This window comes from Drosophila melanogaster, chromosome 2R (assembly GCF_000001215.4).
Source record: "Drosophila melanogaster chromosome 2R".
In the NCBI taxonomy this organism is placed as follows: domain Eukaryota; kingdom Metazoa; phylum Arthropoda; class Insecta; order Diptera; family Drosophilidae; genus Drosophila; species Drosophila melanogaster.
Genome location: NT_033778.4, coordinates 24,197,542 through 24,211,153, shown reverse-complemented (window position 1 = coordinate 24,211,153; position 13,612 = coordinate 24,197,542). Strand labels below are relative to the sequence as shown.

General features: G+C 47.7%; 2 protein-coding genes across 5 annotated transcripts, besides 1 other annotated feature; one reads left to right on the top strand and one right to left on the bottom strand.

The window, feature by feature from the left end:
* Positions 1-2,950: 2,950 nt before the first annotated feature.
* CG11406 (uncharacterized protein) lies at positions 2,951-9,063 on the top strand (the record flags this gene model as incomplete). Of its 4 annotated transcripts, NM_001014548.2 has the most annotated exons (5): positions 2,951-3,010; positions 4,352-4,924; positions 5,185-5,343; positions 8,335-8,419; positions 8,580-9,063. In NM_001014548.2, 5 exons carry the CDS (start codon positions 2,951-2,953, stop codon positions 8,891-8,893), a joined length of 1,191 nt encoding a protein of 396 aa, NP_001014548.1. In that variant the 3' UTR covers positions 8,894-9,063. The 4 variants fall into 4 exon arrangements, with proteins under 4 accessions (NP_001014548.1, NP_611897.2, NP_001163290.1 ...); NM_138053.4 differs by lacking the exon at positions 2,951-3,010 and having other exon boundaries at positions 4,214-4,924; NM_001169819.2 differs by lacking the exon at positions 2,951-3,010 and having other exon boundaries at positions 4,214-4,924; positions 5,185-8,419.
* On the bottom strand, positions 8,967-13,330 carry CG3356 (uncharacterized protein). The gene is made up of 8 exons (NM_138052.3): positions 12,718-13,330; positions 11,938-12,658; positions 11,466-11,877; positions 11,288-11,409; positions 10,465-11,229; positions 10,262-10,406; positions 9,504-10,203; positions 8,967-9,444 (listed from the first exon to the last, which is right to left on the bottom strand). The coding sequence occupies exons 1-8, from the start codon at positions 13,051-13,053 to the stop codon at positions 9,277-9,279; spliced, it is 3,369 nt and encodes a 1,122-aa protein (NP_611896.1). The 5' UTR covers positions 13,054-13,330; the 3' UTR covers positions 8,967-9,276.
* A 218-nt stretch (positions 13,331-13,548) lies between these two features.
* Positions 13,549-13,612: part of a mobile genetic element that runs on past the window's edge.

The window sequence follows — 13,612 nt, the reverse complement described above, 5'->3', positions numbered from 1 at the left end:
ATGAGCTTCCGCCTTTTTCTTGGCTCCCAACTTCCGGCAACAATTTCCGTTTCCTCATTACCTTGTTTTTTCAGCGCCGAAGCCAGGACTTCTCCGCCTGGCGAGGTCCTTGGAGGCCATGGTGGCGAGGGGGCGTGTTTCCGCCCCTGCCATATGACAATTTATTACGCTCGGAGCTTCGATTTAAATTGCTTGACAATTATTACACAATGACGAAGGAAGCCGGCGAATGAAAAATGCTCCGTTCGACAATTTACCAAGCAGTACGCTGCTGCCACGCCCCTTCGCCCCCGCCCAGAATTAATGATGGCAAATTTGCAAAGTTCACAAATTTCTTATTAGTAGTCCATGGCTGAGGAAGTGGGCTTTCCCCCCACTCTCGCCGCACTCCCCCACTTCACCACTCGTGGGTTCATATTTCATTTTAGGCAGTTAGTTTTCCGGCGCAGGAAAATGCTGGTGGAAAAAGGTGGTGAATGGTGGTGAATGATGGTGGGTGGCCTCACCCTCACAGTGGTTTAAGTTTTCGCACTTTTGCCACCAGGCGGGGGAATTTCGCAAGCGCTCTAATTTGAATTTTAATTGAGGTTCTCTTTGTGGTTTTCCTTGTTTTTGTGAGCTCGTTTTTTCTGTTTGCCTGCATGGATGCCTGCTTTGAAAATTAACAATAATTATAAATAATTGATATGCCAAGCAGGTTTTCTTTTGGCTGCGCTGCGGAAACGGAAAGGGAAGTACGTGCCCGAGATTACTATGAAAAGAAGCAACCGAAGGTGTCCCGGTTATGATTTATTAAAAAACAGCCTTAAGCGCGTCCAAATTTTCTCTATGACTCACCAAGTGGGATTTATCCCGCAATTGAAGTCCCTTTGTAAATGTTTGACAGCGGCAATAAATGGAAAATAAATGTTATGCGATGCGATGCGAAATCAAATCAGAGTGAAAATCTCCTGTATACACATAAAGTGAAATGCACAAAAAACGGACACATAAATAATAGAGAAAAACATCCATCGCCGCGGCAAATAAATAAAAAATCAAACCCAATATGCAAATGTCAAACAAATAAAAAAGGTAGCGGACCGAATTGCATCATATATCTGCTCTGATTTATCCACCGGCTGTGTGTGTGAAACATTGCTGTAAATATAAATTTAATTGGATGAAACAAAATACGCAACAGCAACAATTCGCCACCGAATTGGTTGGCACAGGGTTCGCACTGTGGATGCGATGCAATTGTTTCTCTGGCAGCCATAGAAATTGTAAATTAAACGAAGGCTTTATGGCACATTATTCTATTAAGTCCGTTCGCCGAGAAAAACACAACAAGTGGCGCCCAACGTTTTTAAACGACTGCCATTTGCCGAACAGCTCTTAAATCAGTTAGTGGACAAAGCCCGCATTTAAATGGCGGGGAATTACAGATTAACAATAATGATACCCTATTAATCGGGGTTCTGTGTGATATCAGTTGGTCTTGTAAATGCGGAACTAATTAAAACGAAAATGTGGACCATTAAAGACCAAGTCGCAGACAGCAGACACTGCATCTCGGATTCCCCTGACCAGAAAGTCTGGCGATGAATGATGGAGACGACGTTGATGATGACATTATCTCATGCTCATTGAACGCAAATGTGGCGTGCACGCCATAAAAGAGCCAAAAAAAAGGTGGGCGGAAAAAGGTGTAATGGTAAAAGGGACTCGCAGTAGCGAATAACAGATACCCTAGCTTAAGAAAATACCGAGTTAGTGCGAAAATGCATGTGCATTCTACATAAAGTTCCTTTTATTATATCACATTTCATTTCGACAGGGATCAAATCAAAACGTAACTCAGTTTACTTCGGGCACATGTTAAATTCGAGTTATCTCTTTTTCATTCAGCTTGCATCAAAAAAACTCTCGCATTGCCGTTTCTGCATTTGCATCTTTAAGATAGCCAAAATGTGCATCCACTCAGCGCGCAAAATGAAAGAGAGAGAGCTAGAAAAAGTGAAGTATTTATAGAGCATTTTAAGAACTTGGCTTGACCAAAAATCAGAATATGCACAAGAAACATTTCCGACGACTGAATGCCCCATTCACTCCCCATATTTTCACCTGATGTCACTCATTGTGCAATGAATTGTTCGAAAGGCTTTTGTGCTTTGGCATGAAATGAAAGTGGAGCTCTAGATGTGGTTTTTGTTTGGGAAAAAAACAATGCACAAAGTCAAAAATGTGGTGAGTCCGTTGTGTCAGAGCATAAGAGTGATTGAATATGTTTCCTTGGTTTGCATTGGTTTAAAAATAAATATGCAGATATTGTATTGTTTTTCCATTGCTACTTTCAGTTCAGCGCCCCTTAGTTTTCGGGCTAAAGCGCTTAGGGCGCACTTAAATTAACTTTAATGGTGGGCCCATTCAGGACCTCCCCTTCCCTGTCCCCCACGAAGTCCTTCGGGAACTCCGGCTCACAGCCCACGGGCCCCTCGAAAAGCCACATTTACGCCAAGTACTTAACAACTTTAATGAGCGGGGGATGGGAAAACGGGAAGGAGGGAAGGAGGGAATCAGGAAAAAAGTGCTACATCGGGGGAGGATCCAAAGTAGCCAGCGTGCACTTAATACTAATGGCTGTCATTATCCTTTATCCTTTGGCTGTCGCAACAACTGTCTATCCACTAGTGCCCTCCCGCTCGCGCTCGTGCATTGTGGCCCTTTGTTTGCACGCACATTTATTAGGCAAACCAAAGCGCAAACTTCGCGCTGCCGAAAAAAGCCAAGAACTCGGCTAAAACAAAGAAAAATTAACTTAACTCAATTTACAAAAACTTTTATTTCTATTTTTTTGGCTTGTTTTGTTAGCTGTTGACAAAAGGAACGAAACGAAAACGAATTAAGCGCCAAGCAGGGCAAACTTTAAGTAGCTTTGTGCGAGAAAGTATTAAAATCGCTTTTTCAAATGGCTCCCGAGGAGGAGGAGCCCGAGGAGGAGGTGGCCAGAGATTCCCTCTGCACGAGAGTAAGTGGCCAAAGGGATTCCACAGCCAGCCAAGTGTCCTTGAATCATATTTACTGAGCTGAAGCTTCTCCCCTTGATTTTATTTTCATTTGCCAGCAATTTCCTTTCTTTTTCGAGCTAAAATGAATTTCCATAAGTCAGAGTCCGCAACTTCGTAGCTTAAGTCACTTAATATGTGATGCGATCCATTTGAACAGGACTCAAAAAGTTTTGCGGTTTCTGCTGAAGTTTGGGAATGCTGTTCATATCAAGGAGCTGCAGACTGAAGAGTTCGAATGGCGCTGCCCTCTTTTAAATAGTGGACCTCTTCGCTCTAATATTGCAATTTCTGGCCACAGAAACCACTCGATGCTATCCGTATCATTTCCACGGACTTCGCAGCTGCATCTACGCTTCATAATAATTTCACACGCCCTGTGTCGCGGTCGCTTTAATTAGCACGATTGCATTTTCAACACGTCCTGGCCATTCGGATTGTAACTGGCATAGGCTGCCCCACATCTGCTGTCCGCTGCCAGTCACTCAAACATTCGGTCATGCAGTCATGCAGTCATACAGTCAGTCGGTCAGTCGCTCATTATATGTACATGATGTTCTCAAACGTCGGTGCATATTTGATTTCGTCTCCGCATTCAGATGCATTGTGCAGCAGCCTGCGGTTTGGCCCTCATCAGCGCATCGCTGGCATGGAAACTATATGCACATATATGGCGGCAAATCGGTGGAAAGTTGCAAGTAAATTAATCCAGCTAATTGGGGCACGGGAATCCCAAGCAGGTAATTTGATCAAGTGCTCAAAATTAACACCATCCAGCTTGAGTTTCATTTCAATTAGGTCTGGATAATTCGATTGAGCTCAGCTCAATCACTCTAACTATAGTTGTCTTGATTACGTAATTAATATCAAATTAGTAATTGTACGCCAGTTTCTTAGCCATATCTTCTTGCTATTAGCTTAATAAGCCGAAAGTTTAAAAAAAAAATTGATTTAGTTGTTGAAAAATAGTAGCTACTGCGAAAACTGCATATCTTAGCGTTTCTAGGCCACCTGCGCAGTCACATCGATTGCCAGTCAACAAAAGGTGGAAATGTGTTTATTTAAAGCTCCATTCAGAGTGCCTTCCCCACCTGCCCCACCTCCCATCGCGGCCCACGTTGCGTATACGCAAACACAAAAACCCAACGCGATGCCCCGAAAGCCGCAGTATCCGTTCGCACGTCTCGTGGCAACAGTCATGTCTTAAAGCCTGCCCTCCACGTCGAGCAGCATGAGTCGCGGATGGGAGTTCTACGCAGAGATAGTGGTGGTGGTGGTGATAGTGGTCCACTGTCCTGGTTTAGTCAGACTCAGTGTGCCAGGCGGTGCAGCGCCAACAGCTCCAGTGCCAAGTGCACCGCATAGAGACCGCCGATGGCTACCGGCTGAGCCTGCACCGCATTCCCGCTCCCCAAAACCGTTGGTGCCCCCAACAGCTGCGCCCCTTCCTCCTGATGCACGGCCTCCTCGGATCCGCCGGGGACTTCGTGTCGGGCGGAAGGGGCAGATCCCTGGCGCTGGAGCTTCATGCCCGCTGCTTTGACGTCTGGCTGGCGAACGCCAGGGGCACCACCCATTCCCGCGGGCACCGCACGCTCCAGACAAGTGACGCCCGCTTCTGGCGATTCAGCTGGCACGAGATTGGCATCTACGACCTGCCCGCCATCGTGGATTACGTGCTGGCGAGGACGAATCGCCGCCAGCTGCACTACGTCGGGCACTCGCAGGGCACCACCGTTCTCCTGGTGCTGCTCTCGCAGCGGCCGGAGTACAATGCGCGGTTCGCCAATGCCGCCCTGTTGGCTCCGGTGGCATTCCTCCAGCACCTGAGCAGTCCGCCACTGCGGCTGCTGGCCAGCGACAGCTCCATGGCCACGGTGCGTATACTTGACGCGTGCTGCGCGCGTGATAAGCTCTTGTCACTCGGGAAGTACGCAGTTTGCTAGAGAAGATTAGCATTTGTCTTAGTTCTAAGCTACACTAGCAAAAAAGAGTGGAAAGTGACAGTTGAAAGCTGTAGGAAAATAGGACATATTACATTTAGATTTAAAGGATAAGCATGATTCTGATTTTAATTGCAAATAACATAGCTCAAAGTTCAACTGAAACTAAAACTGGTGGCATTTTCTCCGTGCAGCTGCTGCTGAACAAACTTGGCCTCCACGAACTTCTCCCGGCGTCGGCGCTGACCCAGGTGGGCGGCCAGTTCTTCTGCACCGCCTCCCGGCCCACCTACGCCCTCTGCACCCTCTTCACCTCCGTCTATGTGGGCTTCAGCGACTATCCATTGGATCGTGTGAGTACGATTATATATGCGGGCCATAATTTAGCCAACAAAGCGCCCGAAACTTTTTTCCTCTTGTATGCAAAAGTTTTTATTGCACTCTGGAGTGGGACCACCTCCCGCCTCTCACCTACCATCCCCCCACCCCTCAAGGCCACTTCCCTGAAACTCCCGGAAACAGACAAACATACGTACTATCGAGGGCCGAATGAGGAAGGGCGGAGGCCTTAGTTTCGGTAATAAAAGTTATTTGAATTTAAATGCGTAAACGAGCTGCTCCTGCCGGGCAGAGCTTCCTGGTGGCCAGCCGGTCCACAACTATTGTGGATGCGGATAAAAGGGGATTACGAAGGGGTGATAAATGCCCAACTGAGCGGGTTAATTGGTGCGTGCGTACGAGTCAAGTTTGTGTATCCAGATTATTTGAATACACGAAATATATCAAAATACCTTTAAATTAGTTTAGCAACTGCACACCAGTAGGTTCTTTATGTGATTAACCAAATAAGTGCCTATAAAAATAGATCGCTTATTTCCTAACCGTATGTTAAATTTTAATATTTAGAGTATTTCCGCATAGACTCTGGAGAATCCGAAATGCCCACCATAATGTGCAACCGAAAGGTGCTCCAAACTTTCCCCCCTCTGCCCCACCGAAAACGCCGCTCCAGCTGGCGGCTAACTAGAGTATAACACACATTACGTATACGCCACGGTGCCTTGAACACTTTTTGTTTCCCGCGCACACGGTACATTTAAATTTTGTTTTGCCGTGAAATATGGCAAATAAATCGCGAGCGTGCAACGAAGGAAGCAACTTTATGGCTTATCTGTGTGTTCGGAGTGTTTTCGGGGCGCGTGCTCAAAAGGCTTACCATCCGCATCCGAGCTGAGTTAGTTGGTGTGTTTTTGTTGGTTGGCCGGAATATAGGGGGGTCGGATTCGGAATCGGGGTCGGACCTCGGTGCCAAGTGGCGCTTGTAAGTTATTAAAGTGGCGCTTTGGCCAATTGGCTGCGGCCCTGGACACTGCGATGCAAAGCTGGATTTGGATTTTTTTTTAGTTGCCTGAAGAGCACAAATAAGGGTTAGGAAGTTGCCGCGCATACAGTGCTCGAATCTTTTCACATATGCGGCCATAAATAAGCATTTCAGGCGTTGAATAATCCAAAGGATAAGTGAGGAGTGGAGGCGTGGCACACCCTTTTAAATGCATTTTAAATAAGCATGGCAAAAAAAAGTTCAGTTAAGACTAAGGGGATTAAGCTGTGGATTAAAAAACTTATGTTAAGTGATTAGCCCATTGAATTTAGTACTCATCGGTATCAACTTGACTCGTTGAAGCAAAAAAGTGTGTCTATATAGTGAACTCTTCACCCCAAAAAACTAGTTGCCAAAACTGGTATTTGCGAACTATTGTTTCCGATGCGACTGTTTAACTCAGAAAACAAATTCCCCGAGCTACTGCCACTTGACTCGAGAGTCACAGATACTTGGCGGAGTCATAACCTCCACGAAAAGTCAACAAACCAGATCCGGCAGCGGAAAATTGTTAAGCAAATACATGAAAGACGCCGAGCTTGAGCAAATGGAGCGAGGCGATACTTGCGACAACTGCCGAACATGCCGCACCACCACCACAGATGGAGGTCCGAATAAATATTTGTGCATATTTAGTAACCCGGCGGCCTCCCACGCCCTCGCCCACGCCCACGACCCCCAAAGTTCAACACTCTTGGAAAAACTGCACTGCGTCGAATAAGATTGCAGCTGAAGTGCAAAAAAATACAAAATTCGAGATGTAAGAAAAATAAATGCAAGGGATGGGATGGCAAAAGAAAAACTCGGGAAACACAAACAAGCTGGCGGCACAAAATTGCCAGTATTTGCCACAAGTTGCTGGCTGGTGGCTGCAAAAAGGAAAATGGGAAATGCGAAATGCAACGGCCAGGCGGAAAATCAAATAAACATCAAAACAAAAAATGTGTCGCCGCAGGACGCATGCAACGTTTCAATGGCTTGTCATGGCATTTTAAAGTCGGCCGATTTACATAAAATGCTATAACTGAGGGGTCGCAAAAAGTGGCCAACAACGGAAAAAAGTTCGCTCATTTTTTCAGACACTCTGTTTAAACAACGCTTTTCGGATTTAAACGGAATTTCCGCATGCAAAACTCCCCAATTAAACTGATGAAGCTCTTCAGTCCCATTTAATTTACAATCAGCTTTTTATTTCTCAACGTTAGGTTTTACATTTAGAAGGCACAAATAATACTATTTACAATTGCAATCGGGGAGATTATTCATTAAAGCATTACATTTTTAAAGTGTTAATTTAGTAAGTAAAAAGATACATTCCTGAGCACACAGTAATTTTAATTGAAGATAACTTTCCTCAACTCATTTCCCATTCGATATGGGAAACATGCCACGGCCCATTGACTCCACTGTGTGAGTCAGTTGGTATTGGTATTTCCTTAGAAAAGGACTTTATTGAGACCTCTCTCAGCCGCCTTTTCAAATCCGTCGGCCATTTCAATCAGTGGCCCGTGGCAATATCAATATCAATCTCGATACAAAACTGAAAAGCTCAGTGCACTTACCTTAATCAGAGGCTGAGAATGCGGCGAGTGAGCGAGTGCGAGCAGCTAATTTCGAAACAAATAGCCGCAATATAAATTCAGGCAGCGCCTCCTCCATTGCAGAATCAAAGCAAGGACCTCTTGGCCTTTGGCCCGAGTCCTCGCTCCTGTGCCCGCTCATGTGTGAGTGGGCGTGTATGAGTGTGAGTGCGAGTGTGAGCGAGTGTGCTTGTGTGCACTTCCGCATATGCTTTGTGTCGCAATGAAACGGAAATAGCAGCCTGAACACACACCGATACACACATGAGTGGTCAGGCGGGGTGGAGATGGAGGTCCTGTTTCCGGCGGTTGCTCATAAAATTTAAGCGATTCGGCGGCAGCTTATGCCTAACAAAATGGCCTGCCTTCTCTTCCGTTGCCAGAGCATCTTGCCACGCATCCTGGAAACGACGCCGGCGGGCATTTCGCGGGGCCAGCTGCAGCACTTCGGGCAGCTCATCAATAGCGGTAAGTCGGATGCACTGCGAGAAATCAGAGTTTCTTACATTAGTATGGATCAACCTAAAACCTTTCCAAAATGTTTCAATCTGTAAAGAGAGAAACTATTTTCTCTGTGCATCACATTCAAGTGTGGTGCGCATTAAATGAGTCGCATCATCGTCCGCAGGCAAATTCCAGCAGTACGACTACCGCTCCCCCCGGCTGAATACGCTGCGATATGGCCGGACCACGCCCCCCTCGTATCAGTTGGCCAATGTACGCCTGCAGCTGCAGATCTTCCACGGCAGCCGGGACACGCTGTCCAGCCTGGCGGATGTGCAGCGCCTGGTCAGGGAGCTGCGGAACAGCGTCACGCAGATGTATCAGGTGCCGGGCTATAATCACATTGACTTTCTGTTCGCCTCCTCGGCGCCCCAAGTGGTCTTTCAGCGCATTATTCAACAGGCCTGGCAGCTGGACATGGCATTGGCGGCGCTTTAAGGCAACTGAAAATTCGTGGCTACGCGTGGGACTCCGACGGAACGAGGAAACAGGAATAAGTTCCACCAAACGTGGACTGACAACGCTTGCCCTTTATTTAAATATTCTTAGATCGCATTGATTTACATTTATGTTTTGTAATACGAAAAACAAAGAAAACGTGGATAAACAGACCTCTTAAGCTTGATACTTTACACTAAGCAATTGCGGTAATCAAATGTACATTGGTAATAGATTAACTGGAATAGTTTTCCTGCCTGTCAACTTGCCGTCCTGCGATCTATTCGCTCTGCCAGGTGGGTGAATTGTATGGGGTTTGGTAGTCATCTGTGGTCATCGATATGTTTTCGGAGATTGGTTTTTGGGAAGTGACAGCTTAGTGCTTAGCTTAGTTCAAAGCCAGCGCCAGACTGTATGGCATAGAGCAGCTTTTCGCGCATTTGTTCTACGGTTTTGAAGGGCGGAAGTTTTAGCAGATTCGTGCAGGTGCTGGCCGTGGGCAGACGTTCCATATCTCCCGTGTTTTGGATAAAGAAAGGTGGGTCCAGGTCCTATTATGGAAATTCAAAGAGGTAACACATGTTTGCTTAAAATGCGATTAAATACCCACCTTAAAGCCCAACAACGGTGGCCTCGAGCAGCTGGTGACAAATTTTAGCAGCTGCCGGCGCTGCATATCATCGAAACCTTCCAAAACCTCCCAGAATGTCACAATCGAGGGGTGCTCTGGAGAGAATTCACCGCCGTATTCACAGTGCTTCTTTAGATCCTCCAGGTCAATGGGTATCTCGGCACCCGAGATGAGTATTTGCAGCTCCTTATTGCTGAACATGTACAGCCATTCGATGGGCAGGACGTTGGATAGACCCTTTCGGAAGGCGTTGCAGTGACGACGTATCTGCACGTTAAGCTTGTAGTCGGCAATCAATTGCAGGTACTCAATGCGGTTTGAGTTCGTCACGGGAATGCTCTGGCCCTGAGGCTTTAACTCCACAATCTGCGTCTGACCCAGCGAACTGCTCGCCACGGTGAAGTCCAAGTTTAGTTCACTTACATCGCCCGAGTAGTCCTTCAAGTAAAGTAGATTGCGGTAGAGCTCCGGGTCCAAGGAGGCCAACTGGTGGATGTCCACATCGGAGTATTTGCCAGCCAGCTTGGTTAGGAAGAACTCGGCCAATGGAAGTTCGACCAAAAGGTTTTCATATATGGACTTGCCCAGGATGCGGCCAATGAAATAGTAGTGTTTCTCATAGTCTTCGAACAGATCGGCGACATTTGGATTGGGATAAAGCTTGTTGTCCGTGGTTACCCTGCATAGGGAAGTCGAGTACATTATTAAAATGACTTGTTTATCTCAATAATACTCACATAAAGAATCCACGGTTGGGATCAAAGGCAGTTTTAATTAGTTCCGAAAGAAACTCGCGAAAAACTCCACCACCATCGATGCCTGCCTCATCGAGTCCGAGCGAGGAAACAAACTGTATACGGAACTTAAAGCGCAGATCCGGCTCTAAAAGTGAAAGATTAATCATAAATGGTGTACAAAAAATCGCAGCGATGACACCTACCATTATCCGGACGTAACTTGTCGTATGCGTCCTCGTAAAGATGCGACCGCCTGACAGTGATCAGAACGGAGGGCCCTTGGAGAAAGGCTTGCATATTGCCCTGCACCCGCATCTTGCTGGCAGCAACCAAGCTCTGCAGAATGCTAACCCGCTTGTTGAAGGGTACCACAAAGGGGATCTCCCGCAAAATGGTTATCGAGCGGATCTGTTTCGTGGACATGGGTGGACCGTTCTCGAAGTCCTCCCGAGTAAAGTCTCGAATCGGCTGAAAGGGTCGAATGCCCCTAAGACGACTGCTATGGGTCAGCGGAAGATCTGTGGGCCTATCCAGTGGTAAGTCTAGCCTGGTGACGGTCCAGTGATCCTCCGGACAGAACCCTAAGCGCAGGTCGCGAGTGTGGATCTGGTTGAGCACAAAGACGACCACATTGAGCAGGTTGGCCCAGATTTGTTTCTGGTGCCGCAACTTCTTGTCGTCGGCCTCCGTGTGACCCAGGACCTTGCGGTAGTTGGCCAGATTGCTACGGGTCTCCGGAAAAGCCAGTTCCACTAGGCCCATACTGATGTCCTTTAGCGTCTTAGACATTTGTATAATTTCCGCTATGGAAAATGGCATCAGTCGCACGTGGTTGATGGTGCTATGGACCTGCAGCAGCAACTTGTTCTCCACGAACTCAACATCATGCAGCGTGGGCAGCAGGCGGCCAAACAGCATGCAGAAAGTGGCCAAAAGAGGAATAGTTCGATCCACTCCTTGATGTTTGGCTGCGTGAAGAACACTCTTTAGTAATTTTCTAATCAGCTGGCTTTAAATGCTACTCACGGACAACACCCTTGGAAATAAGGGTTAGTGGAGCTGAGAAACCTAGTTGAGTGGACTCTGCAGCCAACTTAAACCACACAGCCCGTATGAATTTCGGAGTAAAAGCCAACGTATAGAGTAGTCTAGACGAGACTATGGATTAGATATTGCAAAGGAATATTGTGGATGGGCATCTCACTTGTACTCGAAGACCGCATGCTTGTTGTATATCATCAGATTGTGACAGATCTCGCATAGCGCATAGATGAGGTGAGTGTTCTCAATGTGCGGATCTAGCTGCTGGACAATAAAGTCCACCCGCTCCGTTTCGTTCAGTATGGCAATGGACTCCAGCAGACACTCGCGCTCTTTGACACTCAGTTCACCGCTAGTCCGGCAAGTCTGTTCCATATCGTAGTCCAGGGTTCGAGCCGCTGGCAGCTCTTCATCCTCATCCTCCGATTCCTCGGAATCGTCATCGCCGTCCCTGTGACGATGTGGGGCATTAGCATGGCCGCGAAGCGTTGACTTGGGCAGCTGCAGAATGTTGGGCATCATTTCGGCAATGAGGCGGACGTAGATCACTAGCAGCGGGCTCTGATGCAGGGTGGCTAACAGAGAAAAACAAATTACTGATGGCTTATGGTCACAAGGAAATTCTTTGCTCTTACCCAATTGCCTACGATCGAGAACCATGAGGGAGTTGAGCAGAAACGACGAGAAAATCGAGTCCATCCGCGTAGTCTTGTGGCCTGTTTCTACACCGTAGAAGAGAAAGCTGCGCCGGCTGGACGTGCTGTCCGATTCTGCTGGTCCAGCTGACTCAAGTGCGTCGTAGAGCGAACGCATTAACAAGTCAAATGGGAAGTCCACATTCAGGGCAAAGCAGGGTAGCACAAAGTATCGCAGAGGATCCGTGTGCGGCGTGGCCAAGATGTCTCGAGTGAAGTTCCGGCAAACCGCCATCGACATAGAGGACATCTGGCCGCCCGCGGATGCCCTTTTGGCAACTTCCAGGGGACGTAGCAACAACTGAAGCAGTGCCTCAGCCAGCGGACTCGGGGCATGCAGGGTCTCTCCGTCCAGCGGCGGACACTTGTCGTCCAGCAGCCGTCGCAGCCGCACAAAGTAATTGCGGGCAATCAGGAAGCCAAAGACGCGCTCCATATACTGAAACAACACAGCCTCATCCTTCATATATTGCTGGACAGAGGATACGGTGGTAAATGTTTCCAGCATGCGTAGGGGAATGGCTTGGGCCGTGTGCGACAGGCTAAGCTGTAGCAGGCAAGTGTCCAGCAGCTTGCACAGTCTCAGAAGCCACAATGAGTCAGGGGAGGAATGCTGAAGCAGACGAGCGGGCTGGCGAAGGATCTGCTGACAAACTTCGATCTGTGGGGGATTTAGAACAGCATTAGAGAGTTATAAAGGGCGCACCAGAAGGTCCCTACCAGTCGCTCGCTGTCCTTGGCCTCCCGGATGCTGTAGAAGAAGTTGAGGCGCCGCAAGAGGAAGGTAAGGCTCTCGTCCTCCACGATGCCATCCTTGTGGCCCATTAGGTAGATGTCGAAAACTTCCCGTTCCGCCCGCTTGCGCCGCTGGCGGTGGATGAATGAGCGGGCGTAAGACTGCAGGACCACTGCCCCGTTCTCCTTCTGGCGCAGCTCGTTGCGCTTCTGGCGCTCCAGGGCCGCCTTCCGGATCACAGTGTCCCGGTCGCAGGTGTGCGAGGCTCCGCCCAGACTTTGCACAGGCCTGCGGCGGTACTCGCCGTCGAATCCGAACATGACGCTGCGCTTTTGTTTCGATTTTGTGCCCAGATCGAACTAAATCCACCAGCCCTTTGGTTCCACTTGCTCAGTCGACGCTCCTCCGCATTCTTCGCCTGGCTGCGGCGTCGGTCGAAATGCTGCGATTCCGCGGTGGCTGTGCTACACTTGCTCCCCGATCGGAAATTGACTATTTTACACGCGTTTCCTGCCGATACGATCGAATTTGAAATGCGTAAATCCCAATTTGCCAATGATTTGTATATTTCTCTTGCGTATTTCGATAGCAAGTTATCGACAGCTGGCCCAGCACTGGCCTGGAATGACTGGCAGGCTCTCCATCCCTAGTCGACGGCGCGTTCCAGATTCCCGTTTCGTGAATAACCGCTTCGAAAATTTCAGTACGTTTCAGAGAAAATCAGTAACTTACGTTTTCAGAGAAAATCAGTAACTTAAAATGACAATAACACTTTGAAATAATTAATTATACCCGTTACTCGTAGAGCATGGATATTTTCTCATAATTTTATTAGTCGTGTAAATTTTTATCGATTTGCAAAAAAACTTTTTGTCCAAC

Bases quoted from the DNA above. Each gene is read 5' to 3' on its own strand.
- CG3356 (NM_138052.3), bottom strand. From the start codon at position 13,053: ATGTTCGGATTCGACGGCGAGTACCGCCGCAGGCCTGTGCAAAGTCTG. The intron at 11,230-11,287 runs GTGAGTAGCATT...TTCTTCACGCAG, and splicing joins TATTTCCAAGGGTGTTGTCC to CCAAACATCAAGGAGTGGAT. The intron at 10,204-10,261 runs GTGAGTATTATT...TTCCCTATGCAG, and splicing joins CCCAACCGTGGATTCTTTAT to GGTAACCACGGACAACAAGC.